A 15000-nucleotide genomic window follows, 5' to 3' on the forward strand; every position below is an offset into this window, starting at 1 on the left:
CCTTCCTTGATGGGGAGATCACAAAAGTTAAATGAGGTACCGTACCTGGCACATAACAGCATATTTCAGACAGACCTGGCTGCAGCAACTGTCAGCTTTACCGTGTACCCAACATACAGGGCAAGTTACCCAACCTAAGTCTCAGCTTCCACCTGTGTAAAATGGATTCATAAAATGACTTTATAGGTTTTTTTTGTGAGAATTAAATGAGGTATTACAAGTACTGAGCTCAATTAACAATTGTCTAATTCAATTACTAGACAAATAACAAAAGATAATTCCTTGTCCTTCCTTGAAGAACCATGAAATGGAAATAAATGTTACTATCCTTTCAAAGGAAAGTGCATAGTCAAGAGGGCACTACAACCATTTTCCTATGTAAACAATACCTGGATCAATGTCTCCTTCCGAAGGTAATCAAAGATGTGTAATGGTTACAGTGTGCTATGGCTTTAAATGTATAGTATCAGCTCCATTACCTGATGGTAGACTAGCCAACCAGGGATTAACTGTGGGAAAGCTTTAATCCTAATGTGCTTTCCCCTACAGGAGGCCATGGGCACTCGAGTCAGATTCACCTTTTCAAATAACTCTAGTTGAGCACATTATTTAACCTCTCTTAAGTCCCTGATACCTTGACTGCAAATGTAGAAGTAGTAATATCTGCCTCAAAGTTGTATACTGGGGATAACAAGAAAAAATGTATGGTCCGCATCATTATTTAATAAATGTGCACCCTAGCCGGTTTGGCTAGTGGATAGAGCGTTGGCCTGTGGACTGAAGAATCCAGGGTTCAATTCCAGTCAAGGGCACATGCCCGGGTTGTGGGCTTGATCCCCAGTAGGGCGCATGCAGGAGGCAGCCAATCAATGAGTCTCTCTCATCATTGATGTTTCTATCTCTCTGTCCCTCTCCCTTCCTCTATGAAATCAATAAAAAAAATATTTTTTAAGAAGTTAAAAAATAAAATAAACGTTCATTTCTTTTCTGAGCTACCTTCTACCAGCATATGGATTGAGTTTACGGAATTGCAAATTTTGTGTGACATTTACCTAACAAAAGCAATATTACCATGCTCCCGAAAAGTACATCATTGAAAATTTATATCCACACAAAAACCTGCAGATGGGTGATTAGTGCAGCTTTACTCATAATTGCAAAAACTTGGAAGCAACCAAGATGTCCTTCAATGGGTGAATGGATAAACTGTGGTACATCCAGACAATGGAATATTATTTAGTGTTAAAAAGAAATGAGCTATCAAGCCATGAAGAAGACATAGCAGAACCTTAAATGCATATTACTAAGTGAAAGAAGTCAATCTGAAAAGGCTACATGATTCCAACCATAAAACATTCTGGAAAAGGCAAAACTATGGAAATAGTAAAAAGATCGGTGGTTGCCAGGGTTTGTGGGGTAGGGGAGGGTAAATTCAGAGAGCATGGGGGATTTTTAGGGCAATGGAAATCATCTGTATGATACCATAATAATGGATACATGTCATTATGCATTTGTCCAAATCCATGGAAAGTACACCACCAAGAGTGAACTCTAATGAAAACTATGGACTCTAGGTGATTATGATCTGTCAATGTAGGTTCATCCGTTATAACAAACTTGGGGATACATTTAATAATGGGGAATCTATACATGTGTGGGGGTAGGGATATATAAGAAATCTCTGTACCTTCCTCTCAATTTTGTTGCGAACCTAAACCTGCTAAAAAAAGACTTTTCACAAAATGAAAAAAAATTACATATTACATTCTAAACCAAAAATAAATTGTTATCCATTGTTTGGGGTTAATCTACATCATCACTCCCCTCCATTAGAGACAGGCAAGAGTTAGCTATCATAATTTTCAAAGTAAGTTTGAGACCTTATAACTCATCTGTAAATGAGAGAAGTTACTATACTTTCTATTGTTTCAGTGTTTACACTCCAAAAGAATACCATCTTGAGAATTTAAAGCCCGTTTTACCTTCTAATGAAGACAATGAATGTATTGGCAAATATAGCTGTTATTCGTAAGTTCCTATTTAAAAGATAGGCAAAAGGAGGTAGTGAAATTAAATGATTAGCCCATGGCTAATATTCAAATGGAAAGACAAATTTAACCACAGATTCCATTTGACTTCCCTTCAGGACTAGAATTAAATCCAGTTTCCTAACTCCATTTGGTGCTTACTTAGCATTACAGTGTAATATGTGCTTTATTACATACTTTAAAATAAAAGGGGAAGGAATGGAGAGGCATGGGTGCCTTCATCCTCAAAAGTACAAAGCACAGAATACAAGGTAAATAAGCCATAATTAATTCGCATAGCATATCCCTTATGGCAAAAGTGAGTGCAGCTAAAAAGGTTACAAAGACACACGAGATGCCCACAGATGCCCAAGGAATCAGAAAGAAAGCCCAGAATCACCTAGTCTTAGGATGGAATTGGACCACACACCTTCGGGAAGGCACACGGTTCTAAAAATCTTTAAGAATGCAGGGAAATCAAAGACCTTTTGGGGGGAAATGGAGAGAGTAGGGATAGTTTTATAGAACATTTAAGCAGCAACCCTGAGCAGGTTAGTAGTGTTTTGGAAAATATATTTTTTCACTTAGTCACCCAATTCTCATCAGGCCCAACCAACTGCCTAACCCTGTTTTGTTCTGTTCTGTTGTTGTTGTTTTTAATCCTCCCCGAGGATATTTTTCCCTTGACTTTTTAGTGAGAGTGGAAGGGAAAGGGAGAGACACAGAGAGAGAAACATCCATATGAGAGAGACACATGGACTGGTTGCCCCCCACACACACCCCAACCAGGGCCAGAGATTGAGCCTGCAACCGAGGTACATGCCCTTGACTGGGATTGAACCTGGAACACTTCAGTCCACAGGCCAACACTCTATCCACTAAGCCAAACTGGCTAGGGCAGAACCCTCTTTTGTTTTGAAAAAATAATGTCACAAATCTGTCCAGAGCAGGATAAAATGCACAGTAATGAGTTCGTTAACCTGCCATCTGCATGCAAAACAGGGGCATTCCAGAGGCAGAATCCTTTGGTGGACTGGTAGAAAATCAAATTCTGGACTAAAATACATAAAATGTAACGCAGAGAGAATAATGTTACAGCTATACCTTCACTGAGCCCACAGCACAAACTGCCATTCCAGAGCTCCAAAGTCACCCGAATCTTCTCTCCTTCTCTAAGGTTATAATGTTTGACTAAAGAGGGTTAAAGAACAAACACACAAACAAACAAAAACCTCACAATTTTTTACACAATAAGGTACCAGATGTAGTTTTGTGAATTGCACCCATGCAGCCCTGGTGCCTCCACTCCACTCTTAGAGAACAGAAGGGTTAGATTTAACAAGCCAGAGGCAATGTTTCCACCGTGGTACCCTGAGCTTCATCAAGAACATTGGAGTCTGCTTTTTCTCTGTTGCAATTTTCCTTTCACCTCAGTTCTCCCTGACACACCTGTGAAGTGTCACCAAAGGCTGTATCATATCAACTTTTAAAAACTGCCAACACTGCTAATGTTGGAAACCTCCTGATGTCACAGCCTTGCAGTCCACAAAAGCATAGCTTGAGTTTTACCACGCACAGTAACAGCATCCTGTGTGGGTAGGGCAAAGGGTCTTGTTGACAGGAGTGAAATAAGACAAACAAAACCATGTAGATGGGGTGTGTGGCCAGGGTGTTTGGGGAGCGCATACAATCTCAACAAGAGACTCCAGCCCTTTAATCCTTCCTAGAAGAGCAAATTATTTAGGCAGTTGTTCCTTCCATTCTCCCTACTCCCTTGTTCTCATGATAGAAATATCTCCATAGCTTAGAATTTTAAAATATTTTATTTTCTAAATTCTATAAACATCTATTCCCACTCTATACCCCACCAAAAAATAAAAATAAAAATCCTGATAAACACTATTCAGGCAGCTGCTTGAACTGGTTATGCAGCTCTGGCTATGGATGGCATCTGCCGAAAACCTGGAATGAATGGTGGTTTTTGGTCATACTATAGAGCAGTATAACCAAGAAGTTGAGCTCCTGGGTCTGGCAGCCTCACTACCTGGTACAAATCCTGCCTACCTCTCAGGGATGTACAGGCTTAACTTACTGATTTTATGAGCTGAGGTCACATTATACACATAACAAATACACATTATCTCCTTCATTGTAATCAATACTTATAGTTTTGAATGCATAGGGTATAGATTGATCTATGCATATTTTCCAGGTCCTCACAACCTAAAGAGAATACTGTATATGTATAACCGTTGATAGCCAATGAGAAGGGTAATACAATCTTCAGACCAGAAAAAACATATATTGGCTAACTTAAGTCTCATTTTGCACAGAGCAGAATAAAAGATTAAAAGATAGACTGCAGAGAGTCATTGGGCTGAGATATTCCATGAAGTAACATACAGACATTAAGGACTTCGATAACCAGTACTCTGGCACCAAAATCCACTGTGGTCAAGAATATAAGCCAAGGAAAAGTCATTTTTTTGCTTAACCTTTACATCAACATCAAAACAGTGTTTTACTCAATTGAGTAGAAATGTTTCCTTAACTATTTTTCTCTTTGTAATAAAGGCAGCTTGGATTCAATGGCGTGTGATAGCAATTTATTTACAAATTTGGTATCTTTTTGGACTCCAGCAATTAATGGGAAAATAGGAAGTACAGCCAACAAAATGTTGAATACCAGCTCAGAATCATGTTTGGATGTAATTAAAGGTATAATCTGTTCCATGTGAACATTTTTGTGCTCTCCCATCTTAAAACAGCAAACATGAATATTAGTTCTTTTGTGGTATGTCTTCTTTTCACACCACACTAGAACATGTAAAAATTTTCTTTAAAGTTGTTGTGTGTGTATATTTACTTCGCTTATACTTATAAAAGTATGTGTTACTTTTATAGACTCAAATTCACCACAAATATTATCTACAGACTCAAATCCACAGGTCATTCAGGTATTTTAAACACGTCATTTACTACTTTGTATGGGATGTATTTATCCATTTTGCTTTCTGAACTAATATGATTACTAAAGTCTTGCTCTTTTTCCTCAGCAACAACTTGTGGGCAGAGTCATGATCAATTATATTTAATTACTCATGATGAAGTAGTTGAGAATTGTCAAAAGGAATTTCTTATAGAGCAAGGCTAAGATAGGCAGGCAGTCTGAAGAAGTTGGCATTCCAGGCTGGATAAAGATAAAGTGCAATAATTAGTTTTTTAAGGGAAGAAAAAACCAAGTTACAGCTCATGGAATAAAGTATATCATTGTTGCAGCCTAACAATTTATAAGTCAAGTCTACGGAAATGCCCCAAATGCCAGGGTTCAAATAGCAGTTCTGGCACCGCGGGCCTTCATAACCGTGCCCAGCCACGTTGGAACCTGGGCCAAAAGGAAAGTAAGACAGATCCTGCCTTGATTTAAATTGTAAATTTCGTACATCATGGATGTTTTTGCATTGATTCTGTTATTTTTTAAAATATCGCCTTAAAACATTATCTTGATTACTGAATTTTTGGTATCCCCTTGCATTTTGCACCCACAGAGTACCCAATAACCTCACTCTAGTCCTGGCCCTGCTTACTACGTCAGCTCCCTGAACTTTAGTGACCTCATCTGTAAAACTGAGGCAATAATAGTAATTAAGAGGATTACTGTGAGGACTCGGTGAGAAAACAAGTGTAAGAATTTCTTAATTGTAAATGTTCACATGTAAATACATTTACAAAGCATTATAAAATTCCCAGATAAAGTTATTAGACTAAACATTGTATTCCAAGATGTAAAGCTTTTATGGAAAGTGTCAGTCCTATGACTGATAATAGAAATTGAGTCAAAGGCCTGAGATATGCAGAATTTAAGACACACCCACCTCCACCAAACCTTATTTAAATAAAAAGATATACAACAGCAGCCAAAACAAGCAATTTCCTTTCCGGTTTTCAGAATTAATCTTCACGTGTAAATTCAGTTTGTCCTCAGATTTTCTCTTTACAGTTCCCAAAAATACTCAATTCACAGAAATTGAAATATTAATTTAGGAAGAAACTCTTTAACGTTTTCCTCTTTTAAAAAATTACAGCTAAAACAACACAGCAGAAAACCTACAAAGAATTGCACTGTTCATGAAGATTGTTTCTGAGGAAGTCGAGGATGTAAACCTTTTGATCCAGGTAGGGGGAATTTCTAGGCAGAAGGAAGGTGAAATGCCTCCTGTTCTCTGAGCTAATGATGGTTTCCGAGCTGGTTAGAATTCAGTGCTAATTGCATTTTAAAACACCACCTCTGAAATCCTTTCCTCTCTCAGGATCTTACATCAATGTTTTGCATTTTCAATAAAACCTTTGCACTTCACCTTTCTCACTGAACAAATCCTGAACTTCAGATGTGCAGGAAGAATTCAGTTCAGATCCTTTCTTTCCCCAGAAGGTTTTGATCTGGTGGCCACGAGGCTAATCTGCAGGAAAGGCTGCCCTGCCCTGTTTCTGAGGGGAGAGAGACAATTAAAATGGGTATTTCAGTGGCTCAACCCAGGCTTGACCACTCCAACAGAGAATCATTAAACAACTTTCCAGTGTCATCCAAAGAACTTATAACAGAATCAATTGATTTTCATCCTATGCTTTATTAGTTGTGATTTAGGAGACAGAATGGCCCTGTTTACACAGCTGTAACATGTCAGGACCTGCAGCACGATTGGCTCAAAGCCTCCGAGTTGCAGTCCATTCTCCGCAGAATCAATCTGAACTCGAAAACGTTCCCTCTAGGAGACATGCACATATCCGTCCGCATAAAGTACTTCTCACTTCTCGTGCAACTGCAAATAGTAGTCACTGGAGGTAAGTTGCAAGTTCACCTTCCAAAAATCAGCCCTGACTTGCCATTGCTCTCAGCATGTTCATGATGGAACAGAGGGCTGCAAATGCCTCTTAACTAGGTACCCAACGTGGGTGAATGTGTTCCACTTTGCTGCGAGTCAGATCTCAGGCTCGGCAAGTGGGAGGTGCTGGCTGTTTAACATGCATTCAGAGCATTGCCAATCTAAAATGGCTGCTCGGTAATACTTTAATTGCAGTTTCATGGAAACAAATTGCTCTTTAACTGCAATAAGCATTTCTGTGACTTGGCTGGACTGACAATAGGTGAGTGTTAGTAACAATGCAAGAAGTCACATCAACTTGTACATAGTCTGTTTCCAATGGCCTCTCAAACTGAGTCATAGGTGCGCAAGCACCTGGGATGGAATTCCCCGGTGAAGGAATCATTGGGAAAATCACTTCTCGACCTAAATAGTTATTTGGGCTACATCATCTATAGCTCTTAGATTCACTTATATAACTTATTAGCTCTAAGAAATATTTTACATAAACATGGTGCACATTAGAATCTTCCTATAGTGACATTTAAAAGCTTCATTTTAGATGGATTAGTTTTTTCAAATATCAGTGTTAATGAGGGCAAAATAGTTAATATTAAAAGGATGACAATTTCACAGGTTTCTTTTTGGTGTTTTCATTCATAAATGAGGAACTTTGGGGTTTTCTCAGTCTGTATTTTATAAGACACTACAGTCTGTGTTAAACTACTTCCTAATAAATCACGAAGAGCTGGAAATAGTTTCTTGTGGCAAATGGTTTGGGTTGGAAAGGCGTCTCTCAGGCCCTCCTGCCTTTTGGGGTGTGTAAATGGAACAAGGCAGGTAAAAAACATCCAACCTTTCAAAGGAGAATCTTTGTACATTAGCAAGAGTGGCAGTTTGCATAATTGGGACATGTATACATATCATAAACATTTTTTTTTAATCAGTTCAGCAGGGCTCAGTTACATTTGCTTTTATTTTTAATTGCACTTGCAATAGGGACTGGGAGCCATCTTCCTCTGTGACATGGGTGATATTAAATAAGGCCTTTCAAAAGAACAGAGTACATCTCACTAACATCACGAATGCAATAATGAAAGGTGAACAAGCTGGTGGATTTTTTTCTCTAAGCAATGTTGGGGTTGGGGGAGGAACATAATCACTGCTCACATCAGAATAAACCTGAGTGTTTTTAGTGGCTTTCTATCCACAGAGCATCCCCATTAGAGCTGGGTTTTATTGTTTGAAATGCCTCTGGTTTCAAGAAAGTGTTTTACCTAAAGCAAGACTACTACTTAAATATGTCCTATTGTATATTCATAGCTCCATTAGTCCTTCTCCAATTTAGCACATCAAAGAGAAGACTTCATCACTTGCATGTGGATTATACTAACATGAGTGACATTTGTAATCTTATAGGTCTGCAACTTAAGAAATGCTTTTAGAAGCTCGTTATTAAATACGCAGCAGTGCTTGAGGAACCAGCCGTATAATAGTTCATTTAAAGTCTTTAATAACCTTAGCCCTCCACATCACTAAATGCCACACTGTATTACTTACTAAAGTTATTAACTATCTCCTTTGAATTTCTACCCTATATGGGACATGAGTGCTTATGCCAAAAAGAATAGAGCAGATGCTTGCATTCTTATTAACATTTCCCCTTTTCTATCCTGAAGAGTCCACGTTCCCTTACAGTATCTTAAAAGAAAAATAATGTAAGAGCCAGAACTAGTTCCTAGAAATTCCCCAAGATCTAACTCAAGTAGATATTATTTATGTGATTTTATTCATTTTATTTTTGTCTTAAGCTCTAATGAACTATTCACTTTTACTCTCTGCCTTTAAATTCTCCTCCAAGAGGAGCGCAGTTTGAGCAAGTGATTCTTCCTCCTGGCCTGGGACCCGAAAGCAGGCAGTAAGCACAGACCTCCCAGGGAAGCTAAGCTGATTGCTGGTCGAGTTGTGCCAAAGCTCGATCTCTCTATAGAACGAACCTAGTCCTATTCTCCAGAGAGGGCCTCGGGAGCTCTTCTGGAACAAGAGAAAATAAAACAATTGCCATTTTTAGAAAGAAAATTAAAGGTAGCATTAAAACACCTGGTTTTATTAACCTGTGACAGGCAGAAGTCGTCGTTGAGATTTGCTCACATATTGCAAGCCTGGCAGTGCAGCCTCTTTAGTTTTCCTCCTTCCAGCCCTGGCCACGGACCCACGGAGTCTTTGGCCTACACGCGCTCTCCTCAGGGCACCTCTGCGGGCACTGCAGAAGCCGTTGCTGGGGGATAATCTAGCGCCTAGAACTAGCAACTGAACATCTCAAGACTTCTATTAGATGAATTCCAAACCCGCCTCCAAACATATGGAAAGGCAGAGCCTATAGAGCGGAAGAGCAAACCAAAATAAACAAAAGCACACAGCAGACCACAGGAGTCTAAAAGCACACCAGGAAACGGCTGCTTCACCCATTGAACGTAACTGTAAAGAGCACGGGGTCCCTAAAACGAATGGAACCTCAGATTATGTACAGGTATGGTTTGGCACGCTGTTTCCGCCAAAGCTACAAACTTGCTAAGAGAACAAGATAGTTATGCCACATTCTCTAACGTGTTTTTCATCAATACCCAAGGCTTTCCTACTGAGAAAAAAAAAAAAAGAGTAAGCGAAATAGCTGAAGAATCAAACAAATATTTATATATAAACACAAAAGATTCACTGTGATATTGGAGAAGTGTAATGAAGTGCTGTTAACAGAATATTCTGAACTTATAAGAAGGACTCCGTCAGAAACATTGCTTTGTACCCCTGCCAAAAACGGCATGGTTAAGTAATTTGAAGAATACCTTATTGGCCCAGAGCTAAATAAATATACACACCACCTCTCACAACTCCTGAAATTTAAAGTGAACTTGGTATCAAATAAAAAAAAAAATAAAAAAAACAAACCCTACCTTTTCCCAAAGTACAGAAGAGAAAAAGCAGTGTTTAAGCCCAAACTCCATCGAATATTTTTTCTTTTAAGTTTTTATTATTTAAATACACCATACTAGAGCAAATGTCTCTGAAAATATCACAAATAAAAGATTTTTTTTTTCTTCATTCAGCAAATTAGAAGTAGGGGGAAATTTCTACACAGTAGCTGCTATGAGCCTGTTTTTTTTTTTCCAATTTTTTTTTCCATTTTTTGTTCTTTTTCTTCGCCATGGGAGTAGCAACATCAGGACGAAAACACTTACATGCATACATACATTGTATTTTACAGAGATACAATAAAAGTGTTTGTGATAGAATATCACAAAAGCCACATCTCTTTCCTTTATCTCATGTTCAGTTTTGATTGAAACACATTTCCTTACAACACTTAAATATACAAAGAGCAAATAGAATGTTGTTAAGGTAAAACACAGGGTACAAACTCTGGCCAGTGCCCTGCTAATTGTTAATGAGGGTAGAAAGCAGATTTGAATGCTTCTTTTAATTAGCTTCATTAGTCATTTCCCTCCTCCCCAGCTCCCTCCCCCACCCCCCCAAGATGTCCTCTGGTGGATCTTTTTTCATTTTCTCTACAGTCTCCCATTAGCCCAGGTTCATGGAGTCCTTAATGTTCATATTCAGTCATTTTAATACACCAATAAATGCAGGAAGGGCAATCAAGACTAAAGAAGGTGCAATGGCATGGAGCTGGCACTGGTGCTAGCTACAAAGGTGACTTGTCTACTGAAGACACATGGGATCCACCTGTGATGAACAAAATCTGAGATGAAGGCACGCATTCTGCATTACTCTGACCTTTTAGCAGACCTGCAAGAAATAAAAACGGGCATCTTAGCTAAATTTGAGAGATATTAAACTCAAACATGGCTGCTTTTGTCTTCTCTACATTCACTAATCTTCTTTTATTAGATTACTTTCCAACTGTGACTTGATGGAGGCTTTCTGCGCTACTTACTCCAACAGTGAAGAACTAAAGCATAACATTTTCTGCAGTTTTACTAGCAGAGAAAATGAGACAATAAATGGACTTTCGGAAAGTTTCTGGTGTAAAGTTCTACAATGAATTGCTTAACTCTGCGAAAAGCAAGTTTCTTTCTGAAAGGAATGAATTATAACATCTTGCCTACTAGTCATATCTCAAAGGCACACTCAGAGCCATGTCCCTCCCCAGAAGTTTTGGGTTAATATCTTCAACTGTATAACCTTTGGCAAGTTACTCAACCTGTCTGCGCCTCAGTTTCCTTGTCTTTAAAGTGGGGATAACATGGCTATCATAAGGATTACATAATACATATGTGGAGCATTTTCAACAGTGCCTGGCACTTAATAAAACCTAAGCAAGTATTGGCAGTTATTATGACTATTCTGATATTCCCACATGTCACCTACTCACCTATGTCCTTCTTGACATATAGGTATATTACCTGCATGAGTATGTTTGTGCATGTGTTTATGTGTCTATCTGTACACACACACACATATGTACATATAAACAGATACTTTACATCTAGTATTTCCTATCTGTTGCCACTTGATACTACGTAAAATATTCTGAATATATAAATCAAACACATGTAATGTGTTAATGATTCATGATCAGTTAAAGAATGCCGTTCAATGCAAGTCTAATTTTAAAGTCTAAGTTAGAAATGGTAATCCACACAGTCGTCAAATACAATCTGTTTGCAATTACCAAAATGAAATAATATATATTAGATTTTTATGGTTTTTAAATGACATTTTGAGCTTCCAGGAAGTTCTCGTTTCACCCTTTCCCTAACTTACTAAAAGCCTGAAGTCTATTAGGAGCTGCAACCCCCCACTTCCAAGCTAATTAAAGTGGTGGAGGCTTAATTCCCCAGAGTGGAAGCTCAGTGTGAGCAAGGTAATTTGTCTGTCCAGAACAAAGATGCGGCAGCAGCCAGCGAGCATATTTAATAAATGAGCATCAAATGCCCTCTACGATGGACACACACACTACACCAATTATGCGACTGCAAGGGAACTGCGCAGTGATATGTAAACTAGGACGCGAGCTACATTTCCCTCCAACTAAAGCAGCGTGATGATCTCTTATGCTACTGAAAAGCAGAGAGTTCTAGGTGGAACCATCACTCTTGAGAGGAAGAAAAAATTCCAGAGCAGGCAAAAATTTATTTAAAAAAAAAAATTAGCCACAACTTCTGATTGTATGTACATTATTCTCTAGAAGGCAATGTTCTCCTAAAGAGAGCTGAGCCTCCTTTGAATATAGGCTTTCACGTTGTAGGATCCTTGGGCACCAGTGGTCTGAGACTTCAGTCAAGAGATGGTATGATTTAAAAGCTGAATGTTATTGTTTTTTCTCAGAATATACAAAAGCCAATGATGCAGAACAAGAACTAAACTGCACACCCCAGACAATGGGAACAAATTTCAGGGGAATAAAAGTTTAAAGGGACTAGATGATGGGGTCTATACTTTCCATACAATTAGCTGCCTTTAAAGAAGAAATGTACAAACAATCAACTCATTACCTTGAAGGCAGAGGATGCTTGTGTATATTTATTATGCATCATGCACAAAAAAGATAATTAGTTCTACAAATAGAAGGAAATCAGCCAAAATTAATGTCCAATTTTCCCTACCAAAAATATGGAGAACGAGAAAGAAAATAAAATGGAGCTACTTGTCATTTCTCCCCACTCAGCTCCCCCAGAAAAGAAACACTGGAGGCTTTGGGGAAAATGATTTTAAAGCATTCTCCAGATCCAGAAAGCAGTTTATGTTCCACCAGGAAGTGTTTTCATTACCTCTTCCCCCTTTGCCCTCTCATTAATATCTCTCTGGACCACGTTCAGCTTGCCCAAAACCTTTATTTACAAAAACTACCTTGTGAATTGACTGTGCTCATGGTGAGCTGAGCACCAAGGGCAAAAATGTGAGACATTTATACCAACAGGGAAACGTTCTTAATTAACATCACCCCCCTCCCCCAAAACACAGCTTCTCACCAACATCTGACAAGAACATATCCTTAAGTTATATTTCCTTATGCCTTTTAAGAGCTATTAATTTTTGAAGGCCACCTGTCTCTTTTGGCTTCCAACATTAAGAAAATATACACTGGTAGGTTCTTATTCACTGCCTAGTATATTTTGTATTCCAAAATGAACACCCTACCTCTCACCACCACCCGGGAAAAGTTATAAAAAAAAGAACAGAACACTTAGATGAAAGGCACAATCCATGCAATTTTGTTAACATGTAAAACCAGATTTTTTTTTTCAGCGTTGCTCTGTTTCCTCCCTAACAACTCTAAATTTATATCACCTTATACTCAGAAAGATGGTACTGAGACCCTGCTCATATTTCTTACATGTCCTCTGCACTTGGCCCCTAGCTAACACAGCCACTGCCTGCATCCTCAGTGCTCCACAGTTTGGCTGCATTTCCCACCTTGTCGCCACATCCTTCAATTCTCACCATGCACGTTGGTGAGCTGTAACAATCATTTCTAATACTTTGCTAAGGCAGGAAAGAAATGGCATAAAACCAGCAAAAATGTTATAAAGAGAATTTTGGGGGAAACTAAGCTTTTATATTGGAAGGGGTGGGAAAGTGATCAAACATTTTATTCCTAGCTCGTTTTTCTTTGAGCTACCAAGTATAACTAACTACAAATGTCTCTGCCTCCAAATTGAAATGGGGATCTCTACATATTTATGCGACCCATTCATTGTTCTCAACTCTACCCTGTAGATTCATTTCATTACAATTCAAACCATAAAAATCTGTATGTGTTTATATGTACAGCAGCTTGAAATGCCTCATCAATGGTGACTGGTTAATTTGCAATAAAATATTTGACTTCTATTCTTAAAATGGTCGTCTATGTAGCTTCTCCTTGTTAGTAAATTACATACAGTACATGTATTGTGATGTAATTAACATGTAGTTATAAAGAAATGAAAAATACGTTTAAAATTATCCCATAAACTTGAGTAAGGGAAAACGATAAATATGAGCATTAAAAATATGGTAGTGTGATTTTAAATTGTTAAAAGTTTACAAATATTAGTCATTTTCCCCCCAGGAAGCATTGAAACAAAATGTATTACAGAAGACAAAGCAGCTTAATATTTTTTTCCGAAACTTCTGAAGCTTGCTAAATTCCTATTTGCAGATAAATGTTGTTTTTTTGTGATCCTTACAACAGACATTAATGAAGTTCCTATTGTAAATCCATAAAGAATTACCAAGTGAAGTGTGCACTTTTTGTTTCAATGCAGTAACTCAGTGCTGTGTGATTGCCTGGGTTAATGATGAAAAAGTCAAACATACTATCAGAGCTGATGGAAAAATCTATCACCAATCTGAAATTAAAATTCATCTGTGGTCAATAAGATTTAATATCCATGCAAGTGGCGCTGTAAAGAGTAAATGAATCAATGTCATCAATACATAATCAGTATGAAATATGATGTGAATAAAATTATGCGCACGAGTCATACATTTCACTCTTTTCTGGGCCAGTGTGGAATGAACAGTCTCTTAACTGAAGGTTGACAGTAATTGTTACAAATTAGGCACAGCAGTTATCAAAATGCACTCACTTGCATAGCTATAGGACTTATTAAGGAGATTAAAATAGATCTAAAACTATCCAGGACTGGGGGTGCTGAACAACTGTTGATCACTAATTTTCCCTCTGAAGTGCCTTCTAATACCACATGACTTGTGCACTTGTATAATTTCCTCATTTCTAACACTGGTCCAAAAACTTTCCAGTTGCAGATCAAGAATTGAGATACATAATCTTTAATGGAGCTATCAGTGGCCCAAAGTGACAGGAAAGAGCTAGAACTTTGTTTTTAAAGTCACGGCTTATTCAAATTTAACGGGACTACCAATCAACAAAAATGCTCTCCTTTGGAATTACAGAATGCTTTGTAAAACTGCTTCTCTAAAGCATCAGTGTCCGGATTGCTATTACCAATACTGAAATCACTCTTTCCTGACAAAGACGATTCCCTTTCCTATCATAATGTTCTAATTTTCCTCCCACAATAACCTATTCACATCCATTGTGCTTCTGAATATCAAAATTATCAAATGGGATAAAAAACTGGTTATAC

General features: G+C 38.1%; 1 protein-coding gene across 2 annotated transcripts in view; it reads right to left on the reverse strand.

Annotated features, from left to right (window-relative positions):
* Positions 1–15000, reverse strand: part of LMO4 (LIM domain only 4) — a 38614-nt gene that overhangs the window by 12419 nt on the left and 11195 nt on the right. The window contains exon 5 of one of the 2 annotated variants that reach the window (XM_006093903.2): positions 9896–10690. The exons of the other annotated variant lie outside the window; for it this stretch is intronic. Coding sequence (XP_006093965.1) covers positions 10682–10690 — 9 coding nt within the window. The 3' untranslated portion in view covers positions 9896–10681. Of the gene's footprint in view, positions 1–9895; positions 10691–15000 lie in introns of those variants that run through there. 2 annotated transcript variants of the gene reach the window in all.

The sequence above is a fragment of the Myotis lucifugus genome, unplaced genomic scaffold (genome assembly GCF_000147115.1).
Source record: "Myotis lucifugus unplaced genomic scaffold, Myoluc2.0 scaffold_126, whole genome shotgun sequence".
Classification (NCBI taxonomy): Eukaryota; Metazoa; Chordata; class Mammalia; order Chiroptera; family Vespertilionidae; genus Myotis; species Myotis lucifugus.